The 16,671-nt window shown below is 53.0% G+C and overlaps 1 protein-coding gene across 2 annotated transcripts in view; it reads left to right on the top strand.

The window, feature by feature from the left end:
* OTOF (otoferlin) overlaps positions 1-16,671 on the top strand; it is a 113,542-nt gene that overhangs the window by 41,918 nt on the left and 54,953 nt on the right. For both annotated transcript variants that reach the window (XM_066547667.1, XM_066547666.1), the window contains 8 exons: positions 6,745-6,818; positions 8,429-8,555; positions 9,088-9,142; positions 10,659-10,790; positions 12,073-12,135; positions 12,944-13,028; positions 14,530-14,689; positions 15,904-16,090. In XM_066547667.1, the coding sequence (XP_066403764.1) occupies positions 6,745-6,818; positions 8,429-8,555; positions 9,088-9,142; positions 10,659-10,790; positions 12,073-12,135; positions 12,944-13,028; positions 14,530-14,689; positions 15,904-16,090 (883 nt within the window). The remainder of the gene's footprint in view (positions 1-6,744; positions 6,819-8,428; positions 8,556-9,087; positions 9,143-10,658; positions 10,791-12,072; positions 12,136-12,943; positions 13,029-14,529; positions 14,690-15,903; positions 16,091-16,671) is intronic.

Consider the following 16,671-nt stretch of genomic DNA (forward strand, 5'->3'; position numbering starts at 1 on the left):
AATCCAGTTGGTTTGCTCTCCCTGCTCCTCCTCCTCTTCATTCCCACTTTTCCCATCAGATTGCTCTCCCCGCTCTTCCTCCTCCTCTTCATTCCCGCTTTTCCCAGCTGATCCAGTTGCTGCATTCTCCCTGCTCTTCCTCCTCTTCTTCATTCCCACTTTTCCCAGCTGATCCAGTTGGTTTGCTCTCCCTGCTCCTCCTCTTCATTCCCACTTTTCCCAGCTGATCCAGTTGATTTGCTCTCCCTGCTCCTCCTCCTTCTCCATCTCTTCATTCCCACTTTTCCCATCAGATTGCTCTCCCTGCTCCTCCTCCTCCTCATTCCCTCTTTTCCAGCTAATCCAGTTGGTTTGCCCTCTCTCCTCCTCCTCCTCATTCCCACTTTTCCCAGCTGATCCAGTTGCTGTGCTCTCCTTCCCTCTAAAGCCAGACCAGTCCACCCTGGAAAAACTTGGTTCTTTTGGATGTGTGGCCTCAGGTTTTGGAGTTTGCAGGGAATATTTCTCAAAAAAACCCACCAAGGAATATTTATCCAGAGAAATCTATGGAGTATGGCAGTGCCTGAAGGAAACTGAGAGGCCTTGAGGGATCTGCAGGGATTGGATGGAGGGAGATTCCCAGGCTGGACATGGACAGGACAGGAGAAGTCTGGGTGCAGACAGGACTTGAGATCCAGCTTTTCCTTGGATTTCGGGAAAAGGTTCTTCCCCCAGAGCTGGCTGGGCACTGGAACAGCTCCCCAGGGAATGGTGACATTCCCAGAGCTCCAGGAGCGATGGGACAGGGACAGCGTGGGATTGGTGGGGTGTCCTGGGCAGGAGTTGGATCCATGATCCCGGTGCGTCCCTTCCTGCTTGGGAATTCCATGGCCCGACAGCTCCTGTGCCCACATTAGGCTGCCAAGTTTCTCCAGCTCCTGCCTTCCTTTCATTCCCAATGATTTTTATGGATACCAGACCGGGATGTTCCCCCAAAAACCCAGATTCTCCAGCTCAAATTTGAACTCAGCTCAGGGGAATGATCCTGGAATCATCCCTGGGGACTTCCCCATCCAAGAGGCCTCTCCTGGCTCCTGTTCCTTGTTTTGTGGTTTAAGGATCAATTCAGGGCACATCCCATGGATGGATCCTCCCAAATAATGAGATGAAGCAGGAGGCGGAGATGAGGTGGAGAAGGAGGAAAACGTCCTCAAGGAGAGGGCAGGGTCAGGAAAAACGGGAAAGGGATCTCCCAGCTCTGGTCCTTCCTCTGGGAGGAGGCACAAAGGGATTGAGGGTTGGGATCTCCCCAAGGGTGTAGGATGGACCCAGCAGTGGGGTTTGTCCTCTGAAAGAACTCCTGGCAGGTGGAATTCCCGCAAGGAAATGAGCCATGGGAATGCTTTTCCCTGCTCCCAGTTCCCAGTGAAGGGCAGTGATTAAAATGTCCTTTTATCCATGGATAATTCACCAGTAACGGGATCTTCAGCTGGAAGCTGGCCGGGACAGAGGCTGCTCCCAAATCCCTGCTGTGATTCCAGAATCCCTTTGGATTCTGGAGATCCCCACAAGGCGAAATCCCAAAGGACAAAGCCAAGAGGAGCAGCAGCAGGAGGGTTTGTGGGAGTGGAGATGATCCGTGCTCAATCCCATATTAGGCCCCAGAAAATCCATGGGAAGAGGCTGGCTGGAATCTCTGGTGTCTAAAATGGATTTAAACTTCCTTGGAAGTTCTTCCAACTCCCAGTGAAGGGCAGTGATTAAAATGTCCTTTTATCCATGGATAATTCACCAGTAACGGGATCTTCAGCTGAAGCTGGCTGGGACGGAGGCTGCTCCCAAATCCCTGCTGTGATTCCAGAATCCCTTTGGATTCTGGAGATCCCCACAAGGTGAAATCCTGAAGGACAAAAGGAGCAGGAGGAGGGTTTGTGGAAGTGGAGATGATCCATGCTCCATGCCATATTAGACCCCAGAATATCCACGGGAAGAGGCTGGCTGGAATCTCTGGTGTCTAAAATGGATTTAAACTTCCTTGGAAGCTCTTCCCGCTCCAAACTTGCTGGAACCCAGGTGGGCTGTGATGCACTGAAGAACCAGCGGCTTCTCCAGAGCCTGGCTTCTCTTCAGGAAAGCGGGAGAAGGGTTGGGAGAAGGCCCAGGAGGGCTCTCAGTGCCCTGGTGGCAGCTCAGGTTCCGCAGGTGCGCGGATCCTCATGGAATATTCATGTGGAGACGGTGTCAGCTCTCCGCCAGCCCCGGCGTCCCACCGGCGCCGTTGGGAGCGTGGCGGGAGCATCGGGAAGATCCCACAAAAAAAAACCCCCGCTGTGCCCACGGAGGAGACTCGGAGGGATCCCCCCATCCCTGCTCCGTCCCCTCCGGCGCTGGGATGGGTGTCCCACCATAGAGGCTCCGCCATTCCCGCCTCGGACCTTCCAGAACCTTCTCCTGCAGGGCCGGGTGAAGGTAGAGGCCGGGATGGGAAGGGGGAGGTGTTTGGGATTGGGCAGGGCTCGCCCGGCTTGGGAAAGGGACGGGTGGGGACCGGGAAAGGGTTGGGGATTGGGATGAGCCACTGGGAAGCCGCTCCGGAACTTTTGGGACCGCTCTGTCTTCATCCTCATCCTGCTCCTTCCCTTCTTCCCAGCACCTGCTGAGTGCTGCCGAAACCCACCAAAACCCTCCAAAACCCACCAAAACCTGCGCCTGCAGAATTTATTTCTTTGTCTCTTTTTTAACTCTTATTCCTTTTTCCCTCCATTTTTCCTGTGTTCTATTTTTTTCCTTTTTCCTCCCCTTATTTTTCTTGGTGCTTTCTCCTGTTTGCCTGGAGTTTTTTGCCTGCTTTATCCTTGATATTTTTTTAAATCCCAACAGTTTCCTTTCCCAAAGTTTTTTCTTTCCTCAATTTTTCCCATTTTTTTCTCCCCGCTGATTCCTCCTGGGGTTTCTTTCCCAAATTTTTCTGAGTATTTTTCCTTTTCTTTTTTTTTTTTTACTTTCTCCCTGCTCTTCCCTCAGGTTTTCCCCCTCTCCCTCCCATTTGATTTTCCCTCTATTTTTTTTCTGCATCTTTTTCTTTTTTTCCCCCTGCTTATTCCTCCTAGGGTTTTGTCCTAAATTTTTCTGGGTTTTTTTCCTTTTTCTTTTCTATTTACCCCCCTCATTCCCCCACTCCAATTTTCCCCCTGTTTTTTTCCCCTCCATTTTTCCCTCCCTGTTTTTCCTTCGCAGTTCCTCCCCTTTTTTCCCTGTTTCTTTTCTTCCCTATTTTCCCCTCCATTTTTAAATTTTCCTCCTTTCTTTTTCCTTTTCTCATTTCTCATTTTACCTTTTTTGTCCTTTTTCCTTTCCCTCTCTTTTCTTTCCTTCCCCTTTTTCCCTTTTTTCTTTTTTTTGTTACTTTTCCCAATTTTCCCTGTTTTCCTTTTAACCCTTTCTCCCCCCTTTTCTTTTTCCCTTTTTTCCCTTTTTTCCCCCATTTTCCTTTCCTTTTTTTCCCTTCCCCCATCACCCTCCAAACCCCGTTATTCCCTTCTCATTCCCCTTCCCTAGGCTTCATTCCCAGCTGGGCATGGACACAGCACCTGAACCTCTATTCCCTATTTTTAATTTCTGGATTTTTCCCTCTGATCCACCTCACCCTGTGGATGTCCCAGATTTTCCCCATTCCCAGGTATGGTTTTTCCACACCTTGGATCAGGTGCTTAATCCCAGTTTTTTTTCCCACGCATTGCCCCAAATCCACCATCATCATTTTACTGTCAGGAACACCTGAGGGATCCGAATCCTTGTTGTCTGTGGATTTGGCAGCTGGGAGAGGACCCTGATGGAATTTTCCACGCTGAGTCCATCACCAGCTGCTCCTCGCTTTGGTTTCCCTTCCCAAGAAACCTCAGAAACTCCCGGGACAGTGATTTTATCAGATCCATTTGTTAAATGGATTTGATAAAAATTTTATTAATTTTTATCCAATCCATGTAACAAATGGAAGCTCTGGGACTGGAGGGATTTGTTTTCTTTTCTTTTTTTTTTTTTTCCTCTCCATTTTTTGAGAATTTCATGGAAAAGAAAGGAATGTAATCCAACCAACCAGGAGGTGTGGCTGGAAAGGCAGAATTCCAGAGCCTGAGCTGTGATTCCAACATTTCCTCATTAAATAAATTAATTTGAAAACGGCTCCAAAAGGGTCCCATCCCCTGGGTGTTCCCTGGTGGGATTAGAGATGTGGAATCCTCATCCTTAACTTTTCTCCTCTGATCCAGGGAAAAAATGGAGCATCCTGGGAATAAATCACAGCTTCCATAGGCTGGAGTTCTGCTTTAGTCCCAGGTTTAAATAGTTCCTGGATCTTATCCCAGTCTTATCCCCCCCTCAGATACTTTATTTTCCCATTCTCCTTAATTTTCTTCCTGCTTGCTCCAGCTCTCTCTGTGTCCTGGAGACTTCTGGGGATGACTTCCAATCAGGATGCAATTCCAGGGTTTTTTGGTCTTGGGAAAAAAATTCCCAAGGGTAAAATGTGACCCTTTGGCCCCATCCAGAGGTGGGACTGGGAAATCCCACAGGGTCCGTGTGGTTTCCTTGTGAAATGACATCCCAATCCTGCAGAATCCAGGAGCTCTGGATCCCCTGGATCCTCTGGCCTGGAAGCCAGGTGAGGTCCTGGCTGGAGATGAGGTCCTGGCTGGAGGTGAGGTCCTGGCTGGAGGTGAGGTCCTGGTTGGAGGCAAGGTGAGGTCATGGTTGGAGGTGAGGTCCTGAATGGAGGTGAGGTGAGGTCCTGGCTGGAGGTGAGGTCCTGAATGGAGGTGAGGTGAGGTCCTGGCTGGAGGTGAGGTCCTGGCTGGAGGTGAGGTCCTGGCTGGAGGTGAGGTCCTGGCTGGAGGTGAGGTCCTGGTTGGAGGCAAGGTGAGGTCATGGTTGGAGGTGAGGTCCTGAATGGAGGTGAGGTGAGGTCCTGGCTGGAGGTGAGGTCCTGAATGGAGGTGAGGTGAGGTCCTGGCTGGAGGTGAGGTCCTGGCTGGAGGTGAGGTCCTGGTTGGAGGCAAGGTGAGGTCATGGTTGGAGGTGAGGTCCTGAATGGAGGTGAGGTGAGGTCCTGGCTGGAGGTGAGGTCCTGAATGGAGGTGAGGTGAGGTCCTGGCTGGAGGTGAGGTCCTGGCTGGAGGTGAGGTCCTGGCTGGAGGTGAGGTGAGGTCATGGTTGGAGGTGAGGTCATGGTTGGAGGCAAGGTGTGGTCCTGGCTGGAGGTGAGGTCCCTACTGAAAATGGTTCATTTTGGAGGTGAGGTCCAAGCAGGAGGTGATGAAAGGTCCAATTTGGAGGTGACGTCCTAGTGGGAGGTGGGTTCCAGCTGGAGGTGAGGATCATCTTGGAGGTTAGACCTGGCCTGCAGGAAAGGTCCAGCCTGGATCTGAGTTCCTAGTTTGGAGGTGAGTCCCAGCCTGGAGGCAAGGGTCACCCTGGAGCTAAGATCTGGGCTGGGGGTGAGCTCCAGGCAGGGGAGGTAGGGAAAGGCCCATCCTGGAGGTGAGATTAGGGCTGGAGGTGGGGTGAGGTCCAGACTGGAAGTTAGATCCGGGCTGGAGGTGAGGTCCCAGTTTGGAGGTGAGGTCCTGGCCGGAGGTGAGGTCCCAACTGAAAATGGTTCATTTTGGAGGTGAGGTCCAAGCAGGAGGTGATGAAAGGTCCATCCTGGAGGTGAGGTTCCACTTGGAGGTGAGGTCCAGACTGGTGGTGAGGTCCAGGCTGGAGGTGAAGACCCAGTTTGGGAGTGAGGTTGAGTTTTGAGGTGAGGTCCCAGTTGGAGGTGAGCTCCAGGCTGGAGGTGAGCTCCTGGTTGGAGGTGAGGTCCCAGGCTGGAGGTGAGGTCCCACTTGGAGGTGAGGTCCTGGCTGGAGGTGAGGTCCTGGCTGGAGGTGAGCTCCTGGTTGGAGGTGAGGTCCTGGCTGGAGGTGAGGTCCTGGCTGGAGGTGAGGTCCCAGTTGGAGGTGAGCTCCTGGTTGGAGGTGAGCTCCTGGTTGGAGGTGAGGTCCCAGGCTGGAGGTGAGGTCCTGGCTGGAGGTGAGGTCCTGGCTGGAGGTCCAGGCTGCAGGTGAGGTGTGATTGATCCTGGCTGGAGGTCCCCTGTTACTTCCGAGAACATCTCCAGCAAACCTGCAAAGGTTCCTCCACTTTCAGTGATGGGAATTCTCCAATTAATGAAGTTTCCCTTTCATGGGTCGGGGAAGTGTTGGGGTGTCAGTATTTTGGGGTGTCAGTATTTTGGGGTGTCAGAATTTTGGTGTATTTGAATTTTTGGGGTGTCTGAATTTTTGGGGTGTCTGAATTTTTGGGGTGTCTGAATTTTTGGGTATTTGAATTTTTGGGGTGTCTGAATTTTTGGGGTGTTTGAATTTTGGGGTGTTTCATTTTTAGTAGTTTCATTTTCCAGTGTCTTGGAAAGAAATTCCATGAACTGGTTGGGAGAGATGAGGAGTAGGAACACGACCCGGGCCCCTAGCAGGGGCTCTGCTCATGGGGAGGCAGAGTTATCCCAATTATCTGAGGCATTCCCAGATAAAAAATAGGATCCAAGATTCCAGGGCTGTGAATTCCACTCTCTATTCCGACTGTCTGGAATATTTCCTGCTCTATTTTTCAGCTGACATTTCCTCTTTTCCTCTTGGAAAAAAAACCTTCTTCTGTACCCACGCCCCGGAAAACACCAAAAAATACAGAAATTAACATGGAATTTTTATTCTCCCTCTCTTCACCCAGAGCTGGCAAAGGAGTTTTTTCAGCCATGAAGCTTGGAAAGACGCGTCCGTCCAAGGATGAGCACCGGAAACAAGGTATGGTCATGGAATGACAGTGGATTCCTGGAATTGCACTGGTGGGAGAGGAAGGGCTGCCTCTTCCCTGGGCTCTGCAAGAGGTGGGGCTGGAATTGGACACCTCTGGAAAGGCAGGAGAGGGCAGCGATTGGAAATTCATGGCTGTTTCCATTCAGAGCCGAGGATCAGTTTTCCACAGTGAAGGAAAGCAGGAATGTGCACTTACAGGCGGGGAAAAGCCTTGGGAAAAGTTTGGGTCGTGGTTCTGGGAAAACTTACCCTGTTTTCCAGCCGGGTTTGAGGATAGGGTAAAGGGAATTTTGCCTAGGATGCGGGTGTGGGAACCTGCGTGCTCTTCCCAGGACCTGGGTGTTCCTCTCGTGGTGAAAGCTTCCAGCAGGACCATGGGAAAACACCCAGGACGCAAAGGAGCAGAGCGGCTGGTCCCATAGGAGCCTCTCCACAGGGTGGATTTATCCGTGCTCATGGAATGCTCACAGTGCGGTGTGGCCCGGGAGGCTCCCAATCCCACCTTTCCCAGGAACCTCCAGCTGTTCCTGGGCTGGGATGGTGACTCTGGCCCTTGGCCACTGGAGAAGGGATGGGTGGAAGTCCTGGACCCACTGCCTGCCGGCCAAGCCGGCATTCCCAACGTTCCGTGGGTGCTTTCCTTCCATCCAGACTCCTGTCCAGCTTAGATCAGCTCCAGCCTGACCTTGGACACTTCCAGGGATCCTGGAGCAGCCGCAGCTTCTCTGAGAATTCCAGCCCAGCCCCTCCCCACCCTTCCAGCCAGGAATTCCTTCCCAAGATCCCGCTCCAATCTCCCCTTTCCCAGTGGGAGCCATTCCCTGGGTCCTGTCCCTCCAGGCCTTGTCCCCAGTCCCTCTCCAGCTCTCCTGGAGCCCCTCTAGGCCCTGGAAGGGGCTCTGGGGTCTCTTTGGATCCCTCTCTTCTCCAGTTGGACATTCCCAGCTCTCCCAGCCTGGTTCCATGGCCGAGGGGCTCCAGCCCTTGGAACAGCTCCGTGGTCTCCTCTGGAGCGACTCCAGCAGCTCCATGATCGTCCCATGCCGAGGATCCCAGAAATGGGGACAGCAATTCCCAGCTCCTGTGACTCTGGCTCAGTCTTAATCTCCTGGCTGAGTCGAGGGCCCCCTTTCCCTCAGGAAAGGAACATTCCAGCAACTTCTTCAAATAGAAACCCAGGCATGGGCGCATGCCGGTGCGATCTGCAGCAGTTTTCCCTCTTGGGAATGACCCGTTTCTCCCATTTTTTTCACCCCTCTCTCCTCAAAACCAGGGAATTGGTTGTCTTTGCAACACCTCTTGTGCTCCTCAGATCTCCAGCTCTTCCTCAAAGGCTCTTTCACCCCCCAAATCCGGGGTGCTGTCATTATTCCTTATTTTTCCTCCCCAAGACCCTCCGCAGGAATTCTGCCCGGATGGAATTCCATGTCACCTCTTTGATAACCCCCCTTTCCGAGCAGGTTGCCCGAGACCCGACCCGGTCCCCATTGTTTTTGTGCTCCCAGCCGAGGGGATGGATTGGTTTCCCTTCTCCCAGCCTTTAATTATTCACTGATGGAAATTAAAACCGGAGCCATTCCTTTGTCCCCTTCCCGCAGATGATCCGGCCGTTCTGGAAACGGAAGACCTGGATAGAAAGGCCATGAGATACGGGGCAGGCCTGGAGCCAGACACCATCTCCCTGGCCTCTGTCACCGCTGTCACCACCAATGTCTCCAACAAAAGGTGAGATCCAGGGCTGGGGCTGTGCCAGCAGGAGGTGAGGATGGACATCCCAAAAATGAGTGATCCCTGACACAGGGAATGCTGGAAATCATCGTCCCACGGAGCCAGTGGGATGTTTTTTTGGGAATATCTGACCTGCAGCAGCGATCACCAAAGTCCTGTGGATCCTCCCAGCTCTCGGGGCTGAAGGAGCATTGAGGGTGACCCTGCTCTTGTATTGAGAGGGACCTGGGACAAGGGATGGAGGGACAGGACACAGGGAATGGCTCCCCGCTGCCAGAGGGCAGGGATGGATGGGATATTGGGAATTGGGAATTGTTCCCTGAGAGGGGCTGGGATGGAATTCCCAGAGAAGCTGCGGCTGCCCCATCTCTGGAAGTGTCCCAGGCCAGGTTGGATGGGGCTTGGAGAACCTGGATTGGTGGTATCAGGCTCTGGATGGTCTTCGAGGTGCCTTCCCGACCCGAACCATTCCGTGATTCCATGAATTCCACCCATGGTCCGACCAAGGGTTTCTTCTGCCTCTCCCAAGGTCCAAGCCCGACATCAGGATGGAGCCGAGTGCCGGGAGGCCCATGGATTACCAGGTAGGTGACACCTGGGTGCGGCCCTCGGGGTCACAGCCTGGGCTTGGGGACACCATTTGCAGGGACCGAGTTCCTGGTGGGTCTCCGCTCACTGGGCTTGGAACCAGGGCATCCCAGGAGCTGGAATTTCACTGGTGGAGCCTTAAACTCAGGATTAAATAATGGACTGGGTTTGTTGTCCAGCATGTGAAACACAGAGGGGCCAAATTAAGCCCAAATCAGGGTCTTTTTGAGGTTGTCTCCGTGGTGTTCCTCCTTGGAGCAACCTGGCGTAGCAGAACGTGTCCCTGCCCCTGGCAGGGAGTGGAATTCATGGAGCTTTATGGTCCCTCCCAATTCCAACCACTCCATGATCCCGTTGTGTTTTCCAGCAGAAGTGAAGCCAATGGGATTGGCCTCTCTGATCCCACAGCTCGGGTTAAATCCATTGGAATTTCCAGCAGAAGTGAAGCCAATGGGATTGGCCTCTCTGATCCCACAGCTCGGGTTAAATCCATTGGATTTTCCAGCAGAAGTGAAGCCAATGGGATTGGTCTCTCTGATCCCACAGCTTGGGTTAAATCCATTGGATTTTCCAGCAGAAGTGAAGCCAATGGGATCAGCCTCTCTGATCCCAGATCTTGGGTTAAATCCGTTGGATTTTCCAGCAGAAGTGAAGCCAGTGGGATTGGCCTCTCTGATCCCACAGCTTGGGCTAAATCCACTGGATTTTCCAGCAGAAAAATGGGATTTTCCAGCAGAAGTGAACCAATGGGATCGGTTTGTCTGATCCCACAGCTTGGGTTAAATCCCATTGGATTTTCCAGCAGAAGTGAAGCCAATGGGATCGGTCTCTCTGATCCCACAGCTTGGGTTAAATCCATTGGAATTTTCAGCAGAAGTGAAGCCAATGGGATCAGCCTCTCTGATCCCAGATCTTGGGTTAAATCCATTGGATTTTCCAGCAGAAGTGAAGCCAATGGGATCAGTCTCTGATCCCACAACTCAGGTTAAATCCCATTGGATTTTCCAGCAGAAGTGAAGCCAGTGGGATTGGCCTCTCTGATCCCACAGCTTGGGTTGAATCCATTGGATTTTCCAGCAGAAAAATGGGATTTTCCAGCAGAAGTGAACCAATAGGATCTGATCCCACAGCTCAGGTTGAATCCCGTTGTGTTTTTCAGCAGAAGTGAAGCCAATGGGATCAGTCTCTGATCCCACAGCTTGGGTTAAATCCCAGTGGATTTTCCAGCAGAAGTGAAGCCAATGGGATTGGTCTCTCCGATCCCACAGCTCGGGTTGAATCCACTGGATTTTCCATGTTGGGTGGAGCACCCTCAGCATGGGGCTGGATCAACCAGGATTCCTGGGATCTCCTGCATCCCACACCCTTGCCAGCCCCTCCTCATCCATGTCCCAGTGGGACCAGCAGACCCCATTGCACTGGGAACTCCCCTCGGTCAGAGGTGAGGGGAGCGGGTGAAGGCAGCCTGGAGCTGCTCCCGGGATGTGGAAATTCGGGAATTCCTCTCCCCAGGTCAGCATCACCATCATCGAGGCCCGGCAGCTGGTGGGGCTCAACATGGACCCCGTGGTGTGCGTGGAGGTGGGGGAGGAGAAGAAATACACATCCATGAAGGAATCCACCAATTGTCCTTACTACAATGAGGTGGGTCTGGCCCTGGGGCTGCTCCAACCCCTCTGGGTTACTCCACCCTTGATCCTCTGATTCCTTTTTTATCCGTGGGGTTTTTTTGGGGTTAAATTCCTGCCGGAATAAGGAGAAATCTCAAATCACACGGGAGAAACAAAGCCCTTGCCCTCTGGAATTTTGTGACCAATGATCCCCAGGTTTTCCGAGAAATCTCCGCTTCCATTGGCTCCCCACATCCCCCATTGGTGATCCATGTGGTGCCACGCTCAGTGTTGGGATCACACGGATCCATCCCTGCTGGGCCATGGTCTGCAGGAGCTCCCCCAGGCATCCAAGGGGTTCTCAACCCCTTCAGGCTATTCCACCCTTGATCCAGTGATTTCTTTCTTATCTGTGGGGTTTCTTGGGTTAAAGTCCTGCTGGAATAAGGTGAAACCTCAAACCACACAGCAGAAACGAAGCCTGTGCCCTCTGGAATTTTGTGACCAATGATTCCCAGAATTTCTGAGAAATCTGTGCTTCCATTGGCTCCCCACTCTCAGTGAGGGATCGGTGATCCATGTGGTGCCACGGTCAGTGTTGGGATCACACGGATCCATCCCTGCTGGGCCGTGGGCACCCCACAGACAGCCACATCTTCTCCGGGGGGTTCTCAATCCTTCTGGGCTACTCTGCCCTTGGTCCTGTGATTTCTTTTTTTATCCATGGGTTTTTTTGGGTTGAATTCCTGCTGGAATAAGGAGAAATCTCAAATCACACAGGAGAAACAAAGCCCTTGCCCTCTGGAATTTTGTGATCAATGATTCCCAGGTTTTCAAAGAAATCTCTGCTTCCATTGGCTCCCCACATCCCCCATTGGTGATCCATGTGGTGCCACGCTCAGTGTTGGGATCACACGGATCCATCCCTGCTGGGCCATGGGCTGCAGGAGCTCCCCCAGGCATCCGGGGGGTTCTCAATCCCTCTGGGCTACTCTGCCCTCGATCCTTTTTTATCCACGGGGGTTTTTTGGGTTAAATTCCTGCCGGAATAAGGAGAAATCTCAAATCACACGGGAGAAACAAAGCCCTTGCCCTCTGGAATTTTGTGACAAATGATCCCCAGAATTTCCAAGAAATCTCCACTTCTGTTGGCTCCCCACATTCCCATTGGTGATCCGTGTGGTGCCACGCTCGGTGTTAGGATCACACGGATCCATCCCTGCTGGGCCGTGGGCACCCCTGGGCAGCCACAGCTTCTCCGGGGGGTTCTCAATCCTGACGGATCCCACCCCTCACCATTCCTCTTTCCCTTCCAGTATTTCGTCTTCGATTTCCACGTCCCCCCCGACGTCATGTTCGACAAGATCATCAAGCTCTCCGTAAGTGACCCCGATATCCTTGTCCTTGTCCGTTCTGGGGGGCTTTGGAAGCAAACCACCCATTTTTGGGATGGAGTTAAGGTCCTTGATGTGAGATTCCCAACAGGAATTCTTTCTGCAGACCCCCAGTCCGTTTTTCTGTTCTGACCCTCGTTCCTGGCTCCACACAGCTCCTGCATCCCCTGTGTCCCTTCATGGGCAGATCTCTGGCATTCCAGAGGTCCAAACCTTGGAATTTATTTATTTATTCATTCTTGTGGAGAAGAAAGACCTTCCAGAGCCTGCCGGGGAAATTCCTGGGGCATCAGAGCTGTTGTGGAAATCCAGGATTGGGAATGCTGAGAGCAAAACTGAGTTTTCAGCCCGCCCAAACCCAGGAAGGCGATGGACAAGACTTCCAGATTCCCTGTCCAATTAGGGCACACTAATTAGGATCATTCATATCCATCCCGGTGCACAGACTGGCTGCGCAATTTCTCCCAATTTTCCTCAAATTCTGAGCATTTTAAAGGCTCTTCTCTCAGTTAAATATCCCAGTGTTTCCTGCTGTAGTGGCTGGAAAAGGGATCTTGCTCCAAAGGTTAATTTCTTTGCATTTTTTTGTTCATTCCAAATACAAACTTCCCGGCAATCCCATTAATCAGGACCTGCCAACCCCACTGGGCCTTTTGGTGTCCTTGAATCCTCCCCAGACCAGGGGAAAACTCCTCAGCTCCTTTCCCATCCCATCCTGGAGACCTCTGGAACGGCTCTGTGGCTTCCAGGTCCTGGGGGAATTCCTGAGCGGTTTTCCCCTCTTGATTTCCAGGTGATCCACTCCAAAAACCTCCTGAGGAGCGGGACATTGGTGGGGTCCTTCAAGATGGATGTTGGGACCGTTTATACCCAGCCTGGTACGTGAATGTCGTTTGTTAAAAATTCCCCGGCACCTGCACCTGCCCAGAGGAGGAAAAATTCTTGGCAAAAGAGTCAGGCAGGGGCTGGATTCCTTGGAAAATGCTTTCCGAGCATTAAATGATTGGAAATTATTAAGTGTAAATATCCAAGATATAAAAGAGTCACCTGGAGTCACTTGTAGGTCAGGGAAGAGCACTTGGCACCTCTGGAGAAGGGTCTGTATCCCATCCTGGAATCGTGGAATCACAGGATGGTTTGGGTGTGATGGGACTTTAAAGATAATTTAATTCCACCCCTGCCATGGGCAGGGACACCTTCCACTGTCCCAGGTGGCTCCAAGCCCCAATGTCCAGCCTGGCCTTGGGCACTGCCAGGGATCCAGGGATTCTCTGGGAATTGCAGCCCAGCCAGGAATCCCTTCCCAAGATCCCACCATCCCAAGCTCCCCTTTCCCACTGGAAGCCATTCCCTGGCTCCTGCCCCTCCAGCCCTTGCCCCAATCCCAGCTCTCCTGGAGTCTCTTAAGGTATTCCCTGGATCCTTCCCTGATCCAGCTGCACATTCCCAGCTCTCCCAGCCTGGCGTTGGATCCAGCCCCATCTCAACTCCTCTCTGGGAAGGAATTTCGGGATCCAGGGCCTTCACTGGGAATTTGGGACTCCAGGGAGTGTCTCCCTTCCCTTTCCCATCCCTGAATCCCATAAAAATCCCTTGGGATGGATCCTGAGTGTCCCTTGATCTCCAACACCTCCCACTATCCCAGGCTGCTCCAAGCCCCAAGTCATCCAAGTCATCCAAGCTTTCCTTGGACAATGCCAGGGATTCTCTGGGAATTCCAGCCCAGCCAGGAAGTTTTTCCCAGGATCCCACCATCCCAAGCTCCCCTTTCCCACTGGAAGCCATTCCCTGGCTCCTGCCCCTCCAGCCCTTGCCCCAATCCCAGCTCTCCTGGAGCCCCTTGAGGCCCTGGAAGGGATTCTGAGCTCTCCCTGGATCCTTCCCTTCTCCAGCTGTCCCAGGTGTCCCTGAGATCCCTCCTGGCTGTGCTGGTGTCCATCCCTGCCCTGCCCAGGAAGGAGCCCCAGGTGACATTCCCAGGCAGGGCGTGAACATTCCAGGCAGGAATGTCCAGGGCTGGACCCTGCCCCGCGTTTCACCCAAGCCTGGAAAAGAGGGAGAGGCTGATCAGAGCTGCTGACCATCGGGTCCAGCCCTCCCCAGCGCCACCAGGGCCACCACCACTGCCCCATGTCCCCAAGGGCCACATCCACATGGCTTTAAACCCCTCCAGGGTGGGGACTTGAGACTCCAGCCCCCTCCAGCTTATCCCATTGTTTCTCCAGCTCCAACACCAGACACCCCTTCCCAGTGGATTTTCCAGGGGTTTTTTGGGATTCCTCGCGCACAGGGCAGGTCCTACCCCATGGAACGCCGTGTCCCGGTGGCATCGGCTGTGTCTGGCGGTGACAAAGGTCTCTCTTGTCCCCCGGGTTGCAGAGCACCAGTTCTACCACAAATGGGCCATCCTGTCCGACCCCGAGGACCTCACAGCCGGCCTCAAGGGCTACCTCAAGTGTGACATCGCCGTGGTGGGCAAAGGGGACAACATCAAGACCCCGCACAAGGCCAACGAGACAGAGGAGGACGACATTGAAGGGTAGGGATCTGCTGGGATCCGCTTCTTCCCGGCTCCCCCGGGAATCCTTTCCGCCTTTCTTTCCCTTGGGTGGGATCACAGGATCCAAACCTGGCAGCAAACCCTGAGCTGTGAAAGGCACAGGGACCAATCTGGTGGTTTTCTGGGTTTTCTGGTGCAATTCCAGGTGGTGTCCAGCACAGAGTTGTCCTTCCTGTAGGGTCAGACCATCTGCTGGTGGTTGAACTCAACAGCAACACCAGGCTGGTGTCACCCAGCCTGATGCCCCCTGATGCTCCTGATGGGCCCTGGGTGGGAAGATGGGATGATGGGATAATGGGATGGGATTTCACACCCCAAGGCAAAGCAGGGAAGTCTGGATGAGATTTCCATGTGGAAATCTCATCCAGAGATGAGATGCTGTGGGTGTGAACAGGGATCTTGGACTGTCCAGAACATCTCAAGGGTCGTGGAACAAAAATCAGGAGCTTTCAGGCTTGATTCCGGCCCCAAAACTTTTCCCGTTGTATCTCCATTTCAAACCTGAATGAATATTTTAAATTAATATCTCCATTTCAAATCTGCCTCTGAGGTTCTCCCCATGTGGAATCATGGGATGGTTTAGGTTGGGAAAGGCCTCTGGGATTGAGTCCAGCCCATTAACAGCCAGAAACCAGCAGCACAGCTCTCCTGACTTGCTGGGCTTTGAGGAGCCACCTCCAGAACTTTGGGCTTCATCCCATGCTGTAGTGGTGATGTTCTCCTACTTATTCCTAAAATCCTGGAAAGGTTTGTTTTGGAAGGGGTCTTCAAGATCACCTTGTTCCAACCCTCCTGCCATGGGCAGGGACACCTTCCACCAATCATGGACGGCTCCAGCAATTCCTAGAATTTCCCTAGAAATATTTTGTTCACAGCATTCCCGTTTATTCCTGCAGAGGAGGAAAGCCAAAAAAAAAACCCAAACAGATGGAGTTAATTTCATCCTCAAAATAATCCTCCAAGGTCCCCTTGATAAGGAGAAAGCAACTCTTCCAAAATCCCATTCGTTCCATCTCCACGGAATGGAGTGGAAGTGGAAGGAATCAGGTGCTCGGAAAATGGAGCAGCTCCTCTCTGGTCGTTTGTGGGACCACAAAGGTTGGATGGAGGTCGTCCCATCCAACAGGGATGGGATTCACTGGCCACCCCACCCCACCCCAGCAGCTGTTCCCAACTCCACCCTGACATTCCAGGAACCTCCTGCTCCCCGACGGGGTCCCCCCGGAGCGGCAGTGGGCTCGGTTCTACGTCAAGATCTACCGCGCCGAGGGGCTGCCGCGCATGAACACCAGCATCATGGCCAACGTCAAGAAGGCGCTCATCGGCGAGAACAAGGACCTGGTGGACCCCTACGTGCAGGTGGCCTTCGCGGGGCAGAAGGTGAGCGGGGAGGTGACGCCAGCAGGTGGCCATAGACGGTCTCGGTGGTCCTTGCAGGTCAGGATGGGCGTGGTGATACCTGGTGCATTGAGATGGGTGTGGTCTCACCTGGCATGTCAAGATGGGTGTGGTGTCACCTGGCACATCGAGGTGGGCATGATGTCACCTGGCACATCAAGGTGGGCGTGATGCCACCTGGCACATCTAAATGGGCGTGATGTCACCTGGCACATTGAAATGGGTGTGGTGTCATCAGGCACATCTAAATGGGCGTGATGTCACCTGGCACATTGAGGTGGGCATGATGTCACCTTGGTCAAGATGGGCGTGGTGTCATCTGGCACATCTAAATGGACATGGTGTCACCTGGCACATCGAGATGGGCGTGGTGTCACCTGGCACATCGAGATGGGCGTGGTGTCACCTGGCATGTCGAGATGGGCGTGGTGTCACCTGGCATGTCGAGATGGGCATGGTGTCACCTGGCACATTGAGATGGGCGTGGTGTCACCTGGCACATCAAGGTGGGCGTGGTGTCACCTGGCACATCTAAATGGGCGTGATGCCACCTGGCACATTGA

The sequence above is a fragment of the Molothrus aeneus genome, chromosome 3 (genome assembly GCF_037042795.1).
Source record: "Molothrus aeneus isolate 106 chromosome 3, BPBGC_Maene_1.0, whole genome shotgun sequence".
In the NCBI taxonomy this organism is placed as follows: Eukaryota; Metazoa; Chordata; class Aves; order Passeriformes; family Icteridae; genus Molothrus; species Molothrus aeneus.